Source organism: Primulina tabacum, chromosome 7 (assembly GCF_025594145.1).
Source record: "Primulina tabacum isolate GXHZ01 chromosome 7, ASM2559414v2, whole genome shotgun sequence".
Classification (NCBI taxonomy): Eukaryota; Viridiplantae; Streptophyta; class Magnoliopsida; order Lamiales; family Gesneriaceae; genus Primulina; species Primulina tabacum.
Genome location: NC_134556.1, coordinates 39,268,468 through 39,285,186, shown reverse-complemented (window position 1 = coordinate 39,285,186; position 16,719 = coordinate 39,268,468). Strand labels below are relative to the sequence as shown.

General features: G+C 36.5%; 4 protein-coding genes across 12 annotated transcripts; 1 reads left to right on the top strand and 3 right to left on the bottom strand.

Moving 5' to 3' along the window:
• Nucleotides 1-101: 101 nt before the first annotated feature.
• LOC142551940 (uncharacterized) lies at nucleotides 102-1,765 on the bottom strand. 2 transcript variants are annotated; one of them, XM_075661459.1, is made up of 3 exons: nucleotides 1,663-1,723; nucleotides 925-1,037; nucleotides 102-725 (listed from the first exon to the last, which is right to left on the bottom strand). In XM_075661459.1, exons 2-3 carry the CDS (start codon nucleotides 1,027-1,029, stop codon nucleotides 273-275), a joined length of 558 nt encoding a protein of 185 aa, XP_075517574.1. In that variant the 5' UTR covers nucleotides 1,030-1,037; nucleotides 1,663-1,723; the 3' UTR covers nucleotides 102-272. The 2 variants fall into 2 exon arrangements, with proteins under 2 accessions (XP_075517574.1, XP_075517573.1); XM_075661458.1 differs by having other exon boundaries at nucleotides 103-725; nucleotides 1,644-1,765.
• A 556-nt stretch (nucleotides 1,766-2,321) lies between these two features.
• LOC142551934 (uncharacterized) lies at nucleotides 2,322-7,269 on the bottom strand. Of its 8 annotated transcripts, none has more exons than XR_012821656.1 (3): nucleotides 7,029-7,269; nucleotides 2,787-5,820; nucleotides 2,322-2,684 (listed from the first exon to the last, which is right to left on the bottom strand). XR_012821656.1 is itself a non-coding variant. In XM_075661447.1 (3 exons), exon 3 carries the CDS (start codon nucleotides 5,359-5,361, stop codon nucleotides 3,049-3,051), a length of 2,313 nt encoding a protein of 770 aa, XP_075517562.1. In that variant the 5' UTR covers nucleotides 5,362-5,503; nucleotides 5,646-5,820; nucleotides 7,029-7,269; the 3' UTR covers nucleotides 2,322-3,048. The 8 variants fall into 8 exon arrangements, 7 of the variants coding, with proteins under 7 accessions (XP_075517562.1, XP_075517564.1, XP_075517565.1 ...); XM_075661447.1 differs by having other exon boundaries at nucleotides 2,322-5,503; nucleotides 5,646-5,820; XM_075661449.1 differs by having other exon boundaries at nucleotides 2,322-5,503; nucleotides 5,738-5,820.
• A 450-nt stretch (nucleotides 7,270-7,719) lies between these two features.
• Nucleotides 7,720-13,141, top strand: LOC142551936 (U-box domain-containing protein 34). The gene is given in 10 exon segments (XM_075661453.1): nucleotides 7,720-8,063; nucleotides 8,884-9,005; nucleotides 9,089-9,112; nucleotides 9,114-9,205; nucleotides 9,542-9,663; nucleotides 9,732-9,973; nucleotides 10,133-10,237; nucleotides 10,480-10,908; nucleotides 11,771-12,520; nucleotides 12,715-13,141. Coding segments are annotated over 10 exon segments (2,265 nt in total). The 5' UTR covers nucleotides 7,720-7,876; the 3' UTR covers nucleotides 12,907-13,141.
• LOC142551938 (uncharacterized) lies at nucleotides 13,107-14,987 on the bottom strand. The gene is made up of 5 exons (XM_075661457.1): nucleotides 14,765-14,987; nucleotides 14,000-14,165; nucleotides 13,729-13,812; nucleotides 13,440-13,643; nucleotides 13,107-13,358 (listed from the first exon to the last, which is right to left on the bottom strand). Exons 1-5 carry the CDS (start codon nucleotides 14,807-14,809, stop codon nucleotides 13,267-13,269), a joined length of 591 nt encoding a protein of 196 aa, XP_075517572.1. The 5' UTR covers nucleotides 14,810-14,987; the 3' UTR covers nucleotides 13,107-13,266.
• Nucleotides 14,988-16,719: the final 1,732 nt, after the last annotated feature.

Here is a 16,719-nt window from a genome sequence, read left to right as displayed (position 1 = left end):
CAAATTAAAATTTTCATTTAGTCTGTTCAAACATTTAATTTATTCCCTATAAAATTCACTTTAATAATCCTCATCCACCTCATCTCGCTTCCCCCCCATTTTGATATTTGGAAAATTTTGTCATGAATTGGCCAAGGTTACTTCATATAAGAGTGTCGTTAATTATACAAATTAGCGTCTCCAGAAGCGAGAAACGTGGTTGCTCACCTCAAACGAAAACAAATGTTACAAATTTGTCCTCTAAAAATCTGCAAGGAACGCTAAAAGATGTATCAATCAAGGTAAACTTTAATGTCAATGCCATTGTCAATGAGGGACTGAACTACAGCTCTGATCTTCCCTTCAAACTTGTCTCTTTCCCTAGGAGTATAAGTTGCTGTGTATACATCAGCTTCTCTTGCTCTATCAGCCAAAATCCGACCTATAGCCAAACACGCAGGTATATCTGATCGTGATTTAAGCACAGCCTTGATATCATTTGAATTTGTACCAGCCACAGCAACTTGTTTGCACGTTACCCTGTGGGTAACTGAAGCAGAGACAAAGCGTTTTGAAATGAAGACATCCAGGGTAAATGGCTCCATAAAAGCAACAGTACGTTGCTTGAAAGATATGTGCTTGGTTGGATTCTTGGACTTCTTCCCTTTTTGGTAAGTATATGGCCGGCTATTATCATCGTCGAGAAAATCTTCTACACCAAAGAAGCTTCTAGGTGCAAGGGAAGGCTGTAACAATACAGACAAGATGGGATAAATAAAAAATTTGGCCCCCATGTCATCGTATGACAAAATGTTAATAGATGAACATTTGATGTATCTGAGCAAAGGGAGGAAAACCACACTAACACCTAGTTCATACATGAAAATTCACACTATTCTATTCGGTTCCAGAACTCTGTTTGTAATTGATAAAACCATAATTTACCTGACCACTGTGAAAACCATGCAACTGTGCACATGATAAAGGCCAAATTTTATCTCTTCCCTTTGTATGCTCACATAACTTGCGGCATACAAGTCTCAACATCATAAAATAACCTACACAAAAGAAAGAATCCTTATATCCCCGTGAATAACTTCAACAATCATAGATTACAAGTAAAGAAACCAATATAGATATTTAAATCACTCAAACTTGTTTGTCCTAAAACACCCTGTCCGTCACCACTCACCCATCTACCCATTTGTTGTCTATCCTAGAATTTTAAAATCTGGAGCTTTAGATTTCGCCTTAGTATAGCAATCTTAGTCATGCCACTGGTCCACCCAACTATCACCATCCACCACCCATTACCCAAATCACAACCTTCTACAAGAGAAATATATAATTTACAACCTCCTGTTGTGAATCACCGAATTCAAGCACAACAATGAGCATCAAATTCTTGAGTAAAATGGATTTGATAAAACGATAACGACTTCTCCCGTAATCTAGGCACATTTTCTAAAAGCAGAAACTAAAAAAAGAAACGCCTTGAGCATTGATTCGAACATGTTGCATGCATTCAAATTTTTCTCTCGATTTGCTCCAAAACTCGCTACCACCAAACCACCACCCCCCCCCCCCCCCCCCAAACACACACACACAAAGTGAACTTCCATTAAAAGAACCCGTAACACAAAACTACTGACAAACCAAAGTACCTGTAGCTGATCAATTTACCAATTCTCCTTCCAACTCAGTGAACGAAAGAGATGAATACAGGTGAAAATAGAACTACTGCGAATTCAAGCGTTCACATCTTTTAATGTAGTTTAGACTCGGCCCATTATAAATTCAGGCCCCATTGATGGTATATTGGCCCGTTTTAGTACACACTTGGGTCCAGACCCAGATTCATGAACCTTATTCACAAGTAGTCCATAGCTATATTCCATCTATAAATCATTTCCAATTAAATTAAATATTTTTTGGAATCTTTATTCTTTAAAAAAACAACTTTAATTAGATACAGCTAAAATTGCATCCTTTTTCTTAGCAAATTCTAACACTTCACGAGGATATTAAATACTTTAATAATTAAAAAGGTGAAAATATATGCTATATCGGAATTAAAAATCAATTAAATCATTCAACTTCTATAATATTGTTATTGAACTATAGAAGAGATAGTTTGGTTCATTTATTGAAACTGATCAAAATAGTTACCCGTAAACGGAAAACAAATTAATGATATATGCTGTCAAAGTGACAAGAAAGTGAGAGATGTTGACGTCATAAACTATATGATGTTTTTTTATAAAGTTAAATCACGAGTTAGTTATGTGCACCGTATTCTAATTCTAGTTACTGCTGATACTCATATGCTGGTCAAGAATCAATCAAGAGTAACATGTAAAATAACCAAATGTAGCGATCCAGCGAGTGTAAAAAAAAAATCTGCAAAAACAAAAATTTAAAAAGGTAAGAACTAAAAGCTGCAAGCTCAATATAAAAAGGATCGTGAACGCAAATTTGCCTCCAGGGATCGAAATAAAGATTATTAGGGGAAAAAACAATAATTCAAAATAAACAGTTGTTCTCCATATAGAGTGTCCTAAGTTAAAACCATGCACAACTTGTAGAGAAACATGTTAACTGAGCAAGAATGTGTGCCTCTGACACAAATATAACACCACCACCTTGCTCATGCCTCTATGCGTCTGTCATCGAGCCCAAAAAAAAACGATCCTTTCACGCGAATTCTGCAAAATGCTTCAGGTTAGTTTTTGAAAACCTGCGCATTGGTGTTGGACAGTTCATCGTATAACCTATGTTTTGTCACAAGTGTCCCAATTGAAAGTTACCTGATATTTGTTCTCCCCAAACACCAGCATCACCACCAAAGAGCCCAAAAAGAGTCTGACACACTTGAAAGTAGAGTTTAGATACCATAGCTTGGTTGACAATATCAATGATTCAAGGCTGATTGAAGATTGTCCTAGCAGTACAAGAAAAGGTAAACATGTGCTATGCATGGGCTAGAATCCGTGATCTGACTACATAGATTACTACAGTTTCCTTTTTTTTAACCAGATAAAATTTAATCATCCAGGAGATGGCCGGAGCCTAGAAATCTTCAACGTCCACAAACTCTTTTGGAGAGCTTGTACCCTCGGGTATTGCAGATGTACCCTTTTTTAGCTGATTCTGCTCGCCATTACTTCCCACCATATTCGATGTTCCAGGTTCCATATCTGCTTTGCCCGGGTAACATAAATCATCGGGATTCAGAGGTAGGGAAGCAGGATCTAGTTCAAAAGAACCTTCAGGTACACCCTCTCTTTCATCACGTTTCATTTTGTGACAGGGAACACGATGAGAAAATTTATAAAGTTCATTAGGCCCTATCAAAAACGAGCCAGACTCACTTTGGTTCGTTCTTTGAAAAAGGCTCACAAAACCTGTGATTTTATCCAAATAAACAACCTTTACACCAGCACCTGCAACAAAATTTGAGAGCACCTCCACGATTTCGTATTTGAACATGTGATTTTCTGGGTTGGAACTCCATCTGATATCTCTGTTACTGAAAAGAGCCCAAATTTCCCCCTTTCTTGGATGAATGATAGAAGAACCTCTTCTCTGCCCTTTTTCAGTGCACATTTGATGTGAAAATAAAAGGCGGCTTGAAGTGATTTCAGTTGTGCCAAACTTGAAACAGCCACAAGAAATGGGTAACTGCTCCTCCGTACATTTTTTGCTAGCTTCATCTTTAGGGTCAGCTTCAAGCCACGTATATCTCAATTTAAATGGAGATCTAGAAATCTCTTTCACCTTGGCATAGTATCTGGGCATGCTATCTAAGTCGTCGTAACAAGCCCATATTTGATTAACACGGAAAGTTTTTTCATCTCGATCATTATCAAAATTATGAAATTCCGTATCAGGACAGTGATAAACTCCCACGTCTGAATTATCACCAGAATATGAATCTTGGTCAGAATCACTTTCTATTTCAACAGTATCAGCATCAACGCGCGGTTTACTGACAGTTTCCCTCCTCTGCCTTACTTCTTCATCATGGTCATTACCATTGTCTTGGCAGTGTCCTTCAGGATGGACTGTTGCCATTTGTTCGCCTTTTGAACTATTTTGAATGCCATGTGTGGAACCTTCACCACCAGAAACTTCCTTTTGTTCCATTTCGATATCTTTTGGCAATTTCCTTGCTTGTGAACCCTCTGCAGGGGAAGGAAAATCATCATCACTTTCATCGTATACCACATGCTGCCTTTTCCGAGTTGATCTCCGAGGGAAATGGACACCCTCAGGTCCAGAATTCATCTCAATCGTCGAGTCGTTGAAATTTTCCCCACCAAAAGCATATTCATTGTCAGATTCACTCAAGGTATCAAAACTTTCACTAGATTCCACTGCCTGCTTCCGGCCCCTCTTTCTGTCCCTCTTCCCGCCTTTGCTTTTTAGATCTCCTGATTCTCTAGTAAATGCATCCCCATTGGATGTCCCAACTGCCCGGGCATCTCCAGAACCACTTCCTGTCTGGATCCCTTGTTCCGGTTGAACTGTTCTCCTGCGGGCATTGCTCCTTGAGTCAGTATCTGCTGGCGAAAATCCTTTTTTAATTTGAGCACCCATTTTAAAGTTTCCCCCCTTTTCTTGAAAAGCAGAGGGTTGATTCGAGCTGGGTTTTGAAGGCATGTGTTGAGTGCTATTGGGTCCCCACTTGGATCCGAAAGGAATATCTTGAGAACTTATTTCACAAGCCATGAAATCCTTTGAGCATCTCTGACAGCGAATAGATTTGTTCACATAATCTCTTGGGTACTTGTATCTAAAACTGCAAAAAGGACACGAAGTCCAGAAATTTTCCTGCGAGAAAGAGCTTGACCCTGCGGCTTGATGCAGATTCAGGCTGGTGAAACCATTAGAAACACTGTTCTGAGCTTTGCGTGTGTTGTTAAACTGAACATTTTTATTTATGTGGTGAGTAGGAGGATATACTGGTGCAGATCTACTCAAAGCTCTTATCTTACTGTCATACAAAGCCTTCTTTGTGGGGTCCGAAAGCACTGCATTGGCTTCACAAATCAACTTAAAAGCAGCCTCAGCACCAGGGAATCGATTCTTATCAGGATGAAGAAAAAGAGCAAGCCGCCGATATTGTTTCTTGACAGTCGACTCATCAGCCAACTTTTCTACTTGGAGAATTTCGTACCAGTCCTTTTCGGATCCCAAAACCCTTTTTAGAGATGAACAGTGAACATCACAGACAGTTATCAGCTGAGAAATATTCTCAAGCTCTGGGTAAATACTTTGCGCCTTCTTAGCAATTCTTCGAGCTACGTCAAAGTCGTTTTTTTCCATCTTCTTCTCAGCCATCTCCATGGCCCGGATGGCCTCTTCTTTGTTGCATTCCATTGCTCTGTGGTGGCAATAGAAATAGCGATCCACACACCAAGTCAATTGTAATAGCAAGAGTTTGTATTCTCCTCTCGCTAAAACATGAAACTTCTGATCTTCATTTCAGACAGAGGCCACCTATCATTTCAATAATTAAACTCTGCAACCAAAATTGTAGATATAAATTTGGTAAAAACAAATTTCAAGTTAAATAATCTGGCAGCTTACTATTTTTTATTCCTACAATGAAAAAACACTAAACATGTGATATAGGTTAAACAAAAGCATGCTGAGGCTTATACAGGAGGGAAAAAATGGAACATGTTCAGTGTTCACAAGGTGTGTCAAGCTGCTTTGTCAAATATAACTTGCGAAGAAAAAAGTGCATTCAAACTTGAAAGTTGAAGCTTTCTGGACATTGGTAAAGATACAATCACAGATCCATCAATGTCTAAAACTTCAGAGCAATCCCAAAACCTAAAACAACAAACATATAAGAATACTATCAACATATGACAACATAGGAATCGAGCACTCCAATAATTTCCATCTTGCATTTTTATGTTAAGGAGACATCTGAGATGCACTGAATAAATAACATGCACAGAGTTTAAACAGAACAGAGACCTATCATTCCAGCTTATTAAAGGCCTCAAGTAGGCATAAACCTAGCAAACAAGCGCACGCGCAAGTTAAGAAAGAAAATAAATCGGCATCCTTACCAAGATTAATTCTAGAGGCTAACTAAGAGATAAAATTTACTGTTTCCTTCTAACAGAGCATTGATGAAACAAAGAAACAGATAAGGCGAAACATATAAGATACCATTTTGGTCAAGCTCCTGCCAGTTGAGTATTTGAAATAAATATGAACCATAAATCTAGGCATGCACGGGTACTTGTTAGAAACAATTCTCAGATACACATGAACGGGTTCCCAAATAATGAGATGATGTGTCGATGGCCATGACTTATCATAGCCATCGGACACCAAGGTTTCAAGCTTGATACAAGTCGATATTCAACTGTAACAATCTCTCCCCAAACTCAAACAAAATAAATGATGCTATAAGTTATAACACATTCAAATACAAGAGGTTGGAAGAAAATTTGTTAAATATATTGAGGATGCTATAACAGTGATACAGGAACAGTTTAAGCTCACTAGTCAATAAGAATGCATAAAAATTCACAAAAGAACAAATACTCGCATATCACAGATGCGAAGATAGTCACAAAATTTTTATTAATAGAATAAAAAAATTCCAAATCACCACCCCAACCCGCATCAATTAGTACCAGTAACAAATTTCCAAGAATAAAACAAGATAACCAAATCTCCCTTCCCCCCTTAATCCTCAAGACTACCATACTTTCAGATTCATACAGACTCATCCATACAGAATGCATCATTGGTCCAGTAATCAATAATGTAAGAGAAATATTGCCCGGTAATCTACAGTGCAGGAGAAATATCATTTAGAGAATAAAAAAACAAAGCAAAAACCGAGGAATCATGTCGATCCGAAAAAACCCTAAAAGTGAGCAACCCGCAACTCAAACCGTAAAACCCATGGACAAAAGCAGCAAAACCGCGAAAATAGAAACTTCACCTACACACAAAAATGAAATGCAAACATATACAAATCAAATACGTACATCAGGTATGCATTAATACACACGCACCTGGCGACGATTCAGTAAAGGAGATGTCAGAACAAGAACACTTGAATTGAATCAGGAGAGAGAAGTTTTTGGAAAAAAATTTGCAGCAGGAAAGAGAGGGAAGAAAAAGTAGGGAAACAGTGTTATTTTTACTAGGGAGAGGAGAAAGGACGAAGGGACCCCGAATTCTTCTGAAATTTCATTTGCCCCAAATTTGTGTGTGTTTTCACAAGCAAGAAAGAAGAGCAGGGTTTTCGAGATCGTCGACGAAAGCAATATATATTTTCTATAAAATAATAATGTGGTAACAATCTATTCATCTTCCAATTGAATTGGGCTTTGACATAAATTCAATTGTTTTGGCCCAACCCAATGGGCCTCTAAGTTTTCAGAATTTCAATTCATCTTCCAATTGAATTGGGCTTTGTCATAAATTCAATTGTTTTAGTCCAACCCAATTGGCCTCTAAGTTTTCAGAATTTCAACTGATCTTAGAATTGTTTTTATCGATAAATGTAAATTTATAAATAAAGAAGTATTGAATACATCATACAATGGATATATACATCATACATCAAAATCCAATTTTTCCGTTTATCCACCGGACGTCATTATTGCTTCCTAAAATATCTCATCCCATGATTACCTCATATTTAGCTCAGCATTCGGGTAAAATTACGTAATCATGCTAAGTCAATGAGTTGACTGAGCCGCCTGGAAGGGTAGTTTCCATGCACCAGCCTAAGAGTCGTTGGATGACCCGCGGAGCACTTCCGAATTGAATCCCAACCGTCCATTTCCAAGCAAACTAATTTACCAGTCAACTCAAACGATTTCTTCGGTGTATCAGAGAGACTGAAGAAATCTAAATGAAGCTCGGCGGCGGAGGCGGATGGAGCGGCTGTGCTCCGGATACGATTGCGGTGGCAGTGAAGAGAGCAGAAGGAAGAGGCAGTCAACGAGCGGTGCGGTGGGCGGTGCAGAATTTGGTGACAGAGGCTGACTGTTTACTCCTGGTTCATGTTATGCCCACCATCACTTCGGTTCCTAATCCATGTACTTTTTAACTTTCCTCCATATATTCCAAAGATTGAAATTACATATGCACACTGTAGTGTATGTATTTCAGTATTTGCGTGATTGCACCACATCAATTTTTAACGGGAATTGCGTTGTTCATTTTGCCTTTTCTGCCACCGATCCTCTTATTAGATAGAAAAGGGGGAAGAAAAAGGAGTCCTTTTAGTGTTGGTTTGTGCTGCCTGAGTAATGCTTAAAATCTGGTGCCGATGACCTATAACTTGATTGAATCAAATCAATATAATCTGGCTTGCCTTATGCTCTGATTGAATTCTTTAAGATATGAGGTATTACATATGTGGAATTCGAGAGTGATTTTGGGATGCTTATGTTTTTCCTCAATTTGCAACCCTTCTGTTGTAACTGGATATTATATTTGCACAAGGTATAGAAATTCATCAGAAGATTTGTGAAGTGGCATGGGATCCACCGCAAACAATTAGATGCGATAACAAATAATCATTCAGGTTTGAGTTGAACTCATTGAAATTCCCAATTTGGACTGTCATAGAGTTTTGATGGAAATATGAATAGTTAGATTAACTTGAACCTCACTAAAGTAAATTCTAGCGAGATTGAATTGTTCTTCACTGCAGAAATAAAAGACAAAAGAACGGATACAATGACTGCTTTCTGTTTCTTCTTCTTTTTCTTCTTCTTTTTCTCTCTGTCTCTCAGATTTAAGAAATGCTTGTTTTTATTACTCGATTATGTTTCTAAAATTGTCCTTCAAATCCCAACATGACTTAGAATTGCTACATGAATCACATTTTTCTTCCCATTATTTATTTTACAGCAGGAGGTTGCGTTCCAATTACAGAGATGGATGCAAATTTGGCAGAAATGTATATTAATGATATGAAAGCCAAATGCGAAGAAAATTTTCTGAAGTTCAAGTTCCAATATCATAACCAGAAGGTAGATATTTCTCATCCCATTCGTCTGTCAGCATCCGTGCAAGTTCATTAATTTTGGAATATGGATATGTCAAACTTTGTTAGATCAAAATCTTGTTATTGGAGGGAGGACAATGCTGCATCTACGCTTCTTAGATATATAACTGATTCGAGAAGTACGAGTTTGGTGCTTGGTTCCTGCTCGTCCAATTATTTTGTGAGGTATAGTTTGCAGTAAGCAGTTGTGTTATTAGTACATTTTTTTGCCCATTTCCCTTCTCAACATGGAAGTATTTTGTTTTGTCAAACAACTGATTTATGTAGTTGTTAGTGTATTTCGGTAGAGGAATTTGTCGTTCTTGTGAATCTTCAACAATTTCATGTAGTGACAGACCCCATCCCCCCACTCCACACCCACCCCCACCCCCCCCCCCCCCCCAAAAAAAAAAAAAACGAGTTTTTTGGTCTTTCTAAAACATGGAAATATTCTGATACCAAAATAATAATTTAGTTCAGATTTGACTAAATTAATGTTGAGTCATCGCTTAATTTTCGTAGGAAGACCATGGAATCTGACGTGCCCTCAATTCTTCTCAAGAATGCTCCTGAAACTTGCCACATTTATGTGGTCTCCGCGAATATGCTTGCACCTTATTCGCTGAATCCAACATCAAGTACCGGTATGCCAAAACTATATGTAGTGGTCGTGAATGATAATTTGTAACCTTATCTGTTTTCTGTTTTCCAGGGAGGAATCTTGATTCTCTTGCATTTAAAAAAAAGGAATCCAGCCTATCTTCTTCTTCCTTAGAGTCCAAATTCGGCACTTGCTTCTCTGATGTACACTCGTTTTCTCAAGAAAATACACACAGATCTTCGTCGTATTCAGGTTCTGTTTTGGAAATTGCTGACCGAATGGGAGATGTTGATATCTCAGATAGCCGAAGAATTAGAGCATTCCCTTCCTTGTCATCTACATACTCAGAGCAGGTGAAATGACTTGTTCTTTTCTATAATAAATGTTTACAACATATTTTCATTCACAGAGTACGCACAGGTACATATTATATGTATTGCTTCTACAAAATGCCAAGTCATTTTCTCAAAAGCATGTTTATCATTTAATAAGAGCTGACCTATATTTTGTAGTCCAACGACATTCAGGCTGAAATAGAGCGAATGCGCCTGGAATTGAAGGACACGGTTTCCATGTATAACCGAGCTTGTGAAGATCTGATCTATGCAGAAAGCAAGGTGAACAGCTGAGTAGTTCATAGCACCCAAATCACATTTCATCTTTCCGCGATTTTAGCTGCTGTTGCTGACGATACGGCATGAAACCTGTCATCTCCTTTTCAGATTATTTTGCAGGATTTGGTTTATGCTTGTTGTATATAAAACCTACTTTTTAATGCATTATGGGGCATGCGGTAGAAGATATTTCAATAGAGCACCATCTGCTGCTATCTGACCATTAAAAAGTGATTATATTTCAGGTCCAAATGCTGTCTTCTGCGTGCATGGAAGAAGCACAAAAGGTAAATGCTGCACGTCGAAGAGAAGAAAGTCTTAGGATAATGGCCATCAAAGAGAGAGAGAAATATCTGGAAGCTCAGAAGGAAGTTCAGATGGCAAAAGCATTGCTAGCAAAAGAGACCTATGAAAAGCAGATGGCAGAAACGAAGGCTCATAAAGAATCACTGGAGAAACAGGAGATCGTTGATGCACTGTTATCAAATGATCCAAGGTACAGAAGGTACACAAGGGAAGAAATACAGAAGGCCACAGATTTTTTCTCTGAGAAAAAAGTGATTGGAGAAGGAGGATATGGGAAAGTTTACAAATGCAGCATTGATTATATATCAGTTGCTATTAAAGTTCTTCGCCTTGATGCATCTGACAGAAAGGAGGAATTTCTGAGAGAGGTTTGACCTTCGTTGGCTTTGTTTTTGCTCAATAAGCTATACAAAGCGACTCTTTTGATTATTAGAATTTAACACCGTTCTTTATACCTAGCACCGGACATCCCCTAGAGACTGGCTTAACCCAAATCGAACTAAAATTGGCTAGTTATAGAATTTGTTTGGCCTTGGCTTATAATCGGAAACGGGGGTCTGCAAGATATTTCTGTCACCTCGAAATTTTGTAGTGATCAAAACTCTGTCCAAACTGCAAGCAAGTTTGATTCTTCTTTATTTTTATGCCTAGTAAATATACATCAAATAACATCACTGAGTTGATTTTGAAAACGACTTTAGTCTTAAATAAGGAGAAATTTTATTTGTATAGCTTCTTCTATCTATTTACGACTTTCATTGTATTGTGCAATTGTTGTTGATGGTTTAACCTGTTGATTTTTTGTCGTGATTTTATAATGATGGCAAATGATAGAGCTTTCCTTGTCAATTTTCCCTCTGGTTGTTCTGTCATCATGTTGAGCAATGATTTATCCTTTGAAATAATTCTTCCTGCTACGTATGCAAAAGAAAACTTATTTTTTACATAGATACTGCGAGAATTTTTAGAATTTTGAAGAAGGTGTCGAAATGAACGTTTGTTGGATTATGCATTGTTCACGCTAAGCATGTGTGTGCGTGTGCGTGTGTAGAAGTGAACACAATAAGACCCCAATTTATTATTTGGCATTGGACGAGTTTGCTTCCTCATCTCCAGAGATCTGCCTCCAACATGTAATATATCGAATGTTTCCAAATTATCATAGCCACAGCAAAATTTACCATAATGCGCTTCTTTTAGTAACACCTTCTATAAACATACTACATACAGGTTGAAGTTCTTAGCCAATTGCGGCATCCCCATGTTGTCTTATTGCTTGGAGCTTGTCCAGAAAATCGGTGTCTCGTCTATGAGTATATGGAGAATGGGAGCCTGGAAGACCATATCTTTCGGAGAAAAGGCAGACCTCCTCTTTCATTGTTTTCAAGATTCCGGGTTGCCTTTGAAGTAGCTTGTGGGCTCGCATTTCTGCACTCATCAAAGCCCGAGCCTATAGTTCACCGGGACATAAAACCTGCAAATATTTTGTTAGATAAATACTTCGTGAGCAAGATAGGAGATGTTGGCCTCGCAAAGATCGTTTCTGATGCAATACCAGACAATATCACGGAATACCAGGACACAGTTGTTGCAGGTACCTTTTACTACATAGATCCAGAATATGTAAGAACTGGAACAGTTCGAGCGAAATCCGATCTGTATGCTTTTGGGGTTATAATCCTACAGTTATTGTCTGCTCGCCATCCTAAAGGTATTATAACCAAGTTTGAAAGAGCTATGAACAGGGGTACCTTATCTGATATTCTTGACAAGTCAGTCCCAGATTGGCCACTAGCGGAAGCACACGAACTAGCAGATATTGCACTGAGATGCTGTAATTTTAGATGTAGAGATCGGCCAGACCTTGAAACTGAAGTGTTGCCGATACTGAAAAGACTTGTTGAAAATGCTGATCCAAGTAACTCGGCAGCTAGAGACAACATTCATGCTCCTAAACACTATTACTGTCCAATCCTTCAGGTGCAAATATCACACTCCACAATTTGGGTACATGTTAGTGGGACAGACTAAGAGAGCTAGTCGAGGAGTTACTTGTGCAGATTAGGAATTTTTTAAAAAAAATTATATTGCCTTGCCAACTTATGCTTATCATTAAAATTTGATATCATTGTGTTCATAGATCTCAGTCTTTCCTCATATAATTTGCAATTCAGGAAATAATGGAGGATCCATACATAGCAGCAGATGGTTTTACATATGAGTATGACGCGATAAAAGCGTGGTTCGACAGATATGATATATCTCCAGTGACGAAAAAAATATTGCAACACAAGATGCTCACCCCAAATCATGTTCTACTTTCTGCCATTCAAGAGTGGAGGAGCGTAACATCACCAACTTCTTGAGAACAGATCATTATCGTGCTACACCCATAAAAAGTTCATTATTCTTATGTTGCAACTGTTTGGTTTTGTAATCTCATTAAATATCTCAGAAACGTACATTCTGTATACACTGCATACCGCATTAGGTTGTAACATAACATTTCAATTTGTGTGTTGATGTATACACTTAGTTTAAGTACATACCGCATTAGGTTGTAACAGTTCAATGTTGATTTATACACTCTGTTTATGTCCATGCATTCCAGTCTGTCAAGAGTCTATTGTATACAAGTACTTATAAATCATATACTATTTTACACCACAGATTAACCTCGTTGCACACAAGGTTTTCTAAAAGTATTTCTCATTGGGCAAAATGCATCAGTTAACCTGCGTAAATTCGAGTGCATTGGCGTCTGGATCCCGTGCGAAAATTGCTGGTCTCCCTGAGCGACTAAGGGTGTAAGGAATGCCTGCATTAGTAAAATACGGTATAAGATTAACACACGTTTACAAACAAACATGGTAACCTGAGAAATCTTAGACAAACTTACCTTCTCTATCAAAGATAGCTTTAAGTTTAGACACATCTAGAATGGCAATGCAAGAGTGACGATCTCGACCCCCGTGTTCCGGCCGTCCCAATAATGGATCGGGGTTTGGAAGCTCCATCAAATGTATCATCTCAGAACCCACCCACAACCAAGCACCCCTGTAGGGCATTTTGTCGTGTGGGCGTGCTTCATTTATTTCAAGACCTGCTTAATTAAGCTAAAGCTGAATCTTGAATATTTCCTCTTGAAAAAGGATAAAAATCATCTTCAACACAAGCTGAGATATTACCAAGAATGTTTTGGTAAAAATGAAGCGATCTTTCAAGGTTTTCACACAAGATCCCAACATGGTGAACGCCAACAACTCCGTAATCTGCACAGAAGCAATCTCTGTCAAATACTGACCGCGAAACTAAACCTTTTCTTATCTTATTTGTCTACATGGTTAATCATTCAGTCGCTTGAACATGGTTAAGCATGAGAAATACAAGATGTAAATGTGGAACCTCCAATTCCGATTTACAAATTTATGAAGGAAAAAAAATGAGAGGAAGCAATACCAATCTTGTCATTAACCGCCTCGACTGGAGGTAAGTCGGCTTCCAAAGATGTTTTATTTCTTATCATCGGAAACTGCCCACAATGCCGAGTGGCAGGTCTCACAAACAAATATCCTCTTTTAGCTGGTGCTTTCGAAGCGAGGGCTTTTTTATTTACAGCATCCACCTACAGGAGAAACAATTATCAATCCATCCATTGAAACATGATGACAAAAATTTGGAGAAGCTGCAACAGATGGACTGGAAACAGCCATCCAATATTGTGCACCCACTTCATCTCAGAGCAGGCCACATTAGCTTTACATACTTCATTTGCACGAATAACCAAATAGAATACTAAATAATTGAAGTCCCCCACAAAAGTTGTTCCCTCCTGAACCGTATCCCTTTCCCAGGTCATCCTTCCTACCATATCAACCCTCAACAAAATCACCAATTTTATCCGACAAGCCAAAGAGAAGGCTTCAAACCCGAAATACTAATCGTACAGCCTCTCTTTTCAATAACTATTATGAGCCCTGTAGCCGGTGACTGAATCTCCAAACCCTCCAACAATTGCTGATTTCTCAGGTACGAGGAGCTAGAGTATTTAATCTAAATCATAACCCGCTATCCGAAAAACCATTTTTATCAAAATCTTGAACTTGTACGAAAATCTTTGTCATAAACTTATCCAACTACTGCATCAAGAACTCATAAATTTACGCGTACAATAACACATATGGATGAAGAAATGGGATCACATGGAGAAGTGATTACCGTCACCTTGTTTAGTGGTATATTGAGAGCAGGACTGAGTAGCGAAGCCATTAAATTGAGCTTAAAATGATGAATTAATAAACAAAATTCGATCTTTTCCGAGCTTGTAACTTTGATTAGTGAGAAACGGCAGGTTAAGAGCTACCGAGTGGCCGCAATTTAGTTCATGGCTGAGGATTCCCAGTGGAAGAGCACCACTCGTGGACTTCTAGGGGTCAATTCCTAAACATGTTAAGAGTACAAGGGTTCATATTCACATAAGATTATTATTATTATTATAAAAAAAAAACAATTTAATTGAAGGGTGACATTTTGTAGAAAAAAATTATAGACCACATGTCAAACTGGATTTTATTTAATAATACATTATTTCCTTTGAAAAATCACTTTGATCATTTACGAGTGAACTAAATATTTTTTATTTTATTTATAGATAAAATCTAAATAAGAGACATTATTTTAATATTAGCCATATAATATATATATATATATATATATATATATATAATACAAAAGTTGAGGTTTTTACTAAAATAGTAAGTTTTCGCCAAAAATAAAAAGATATATCTTAAATCTTGAAATAGGTTTACTGCCGTAAATGATTGAAAGCATTTAGTTTTATGTAATTTTTATTGATATCTTTTTTATACAAAAACTTCTGTATTTTCTTTGTAAAAAATTCAAATGAGAATTGAATATATTTGAAAACATAAACTTTCGTTATTATTTGCATTGATTATATCGATTCGTTCAAATTTGAATTTAATTCATTTAATATTATTTCATATGAAATCTATGAACTATATGTTTTTATTTTTTTATTCAAATTAAACCTGATTTCCATTGAAAACATAAACTACTTTTAAAGTTTTGCATTTTATATCAATTCGTTTAATTTCGGATATGGTTTTGTGTTACTACAATATATTTAGTTGTTATTATAAGTTGTATAAATAATCTCGTCTGATTTTTGCATCACGTCCATACAATCAATTTTCGATCAGAATAAAAACAAAAAATGAGTGCAATGTTCAGTATCACCCTTGAAATAAATCATTAAAAAATTTATTGGCTCTTGAACTCTGATTACTTGCATATAAATAAATACGCAATTAAATGTTAATTCGTTTAGATTTATTTTTTAAAATTCAAATTTAAATCTGACGTTCTTTCAAAATATAAATTACATTTAAGTATATACATTGGTTATATCATTCTATGTAATTACGATTTTAAGTTGTGTGTTGTTTTTATATAAAAAATTTATATAATTTTAATTTTTGAATTTTTTAAAAGAGTATCTGTAAACTACTCCTATTATTATTATTATTATTATTATTATTATTATTATACATCTTAATAGAAATTTAAAATATTTATCTTAATAAAAAATTAATATAAATATTTTTACTATATCCAAAAAATAATTATATTTTTAATCAAAATTTACTCATCTAATAAATAACAAAAAATTTGAATTTTTGAAAAATATTTATTTATTGTTTAAAATTTAATAAACAAAATAATATATGATTTTTAAAATTTTTTTCTATTATTTTTATTAATAGCAATTTCACATAACCAAGTTAAATAAGTCAATTCAACGATAAAATATTGTTATCATCATTTGAATACTGATTTTGTGATCCCTGACCGCCCAAGATAAAGTTTGAATATGCTTTATTTAATATGCTCTTAAAGGGTTGGGTATAGTCGGTCGTGTGGATTCTTTTTGTTCCTGATTTCGATGATTTTTAGTCGATGGTATCAAAAAACTTCTTTTTTGCTTTTCATTGATCTTTTTATTTTCACTACTTTTTTTATTTCTATTCAAATTTAAAAGAAGTAATTTTAACTTGGTTTATTCTGCAGCAGCAAATGCTAGTTACAATATGGCTTCCAACAAAGCCGATTTAGTAATTAGTAAAGCTGAAGTAGTTATGAACCCTGTAGACCATCCC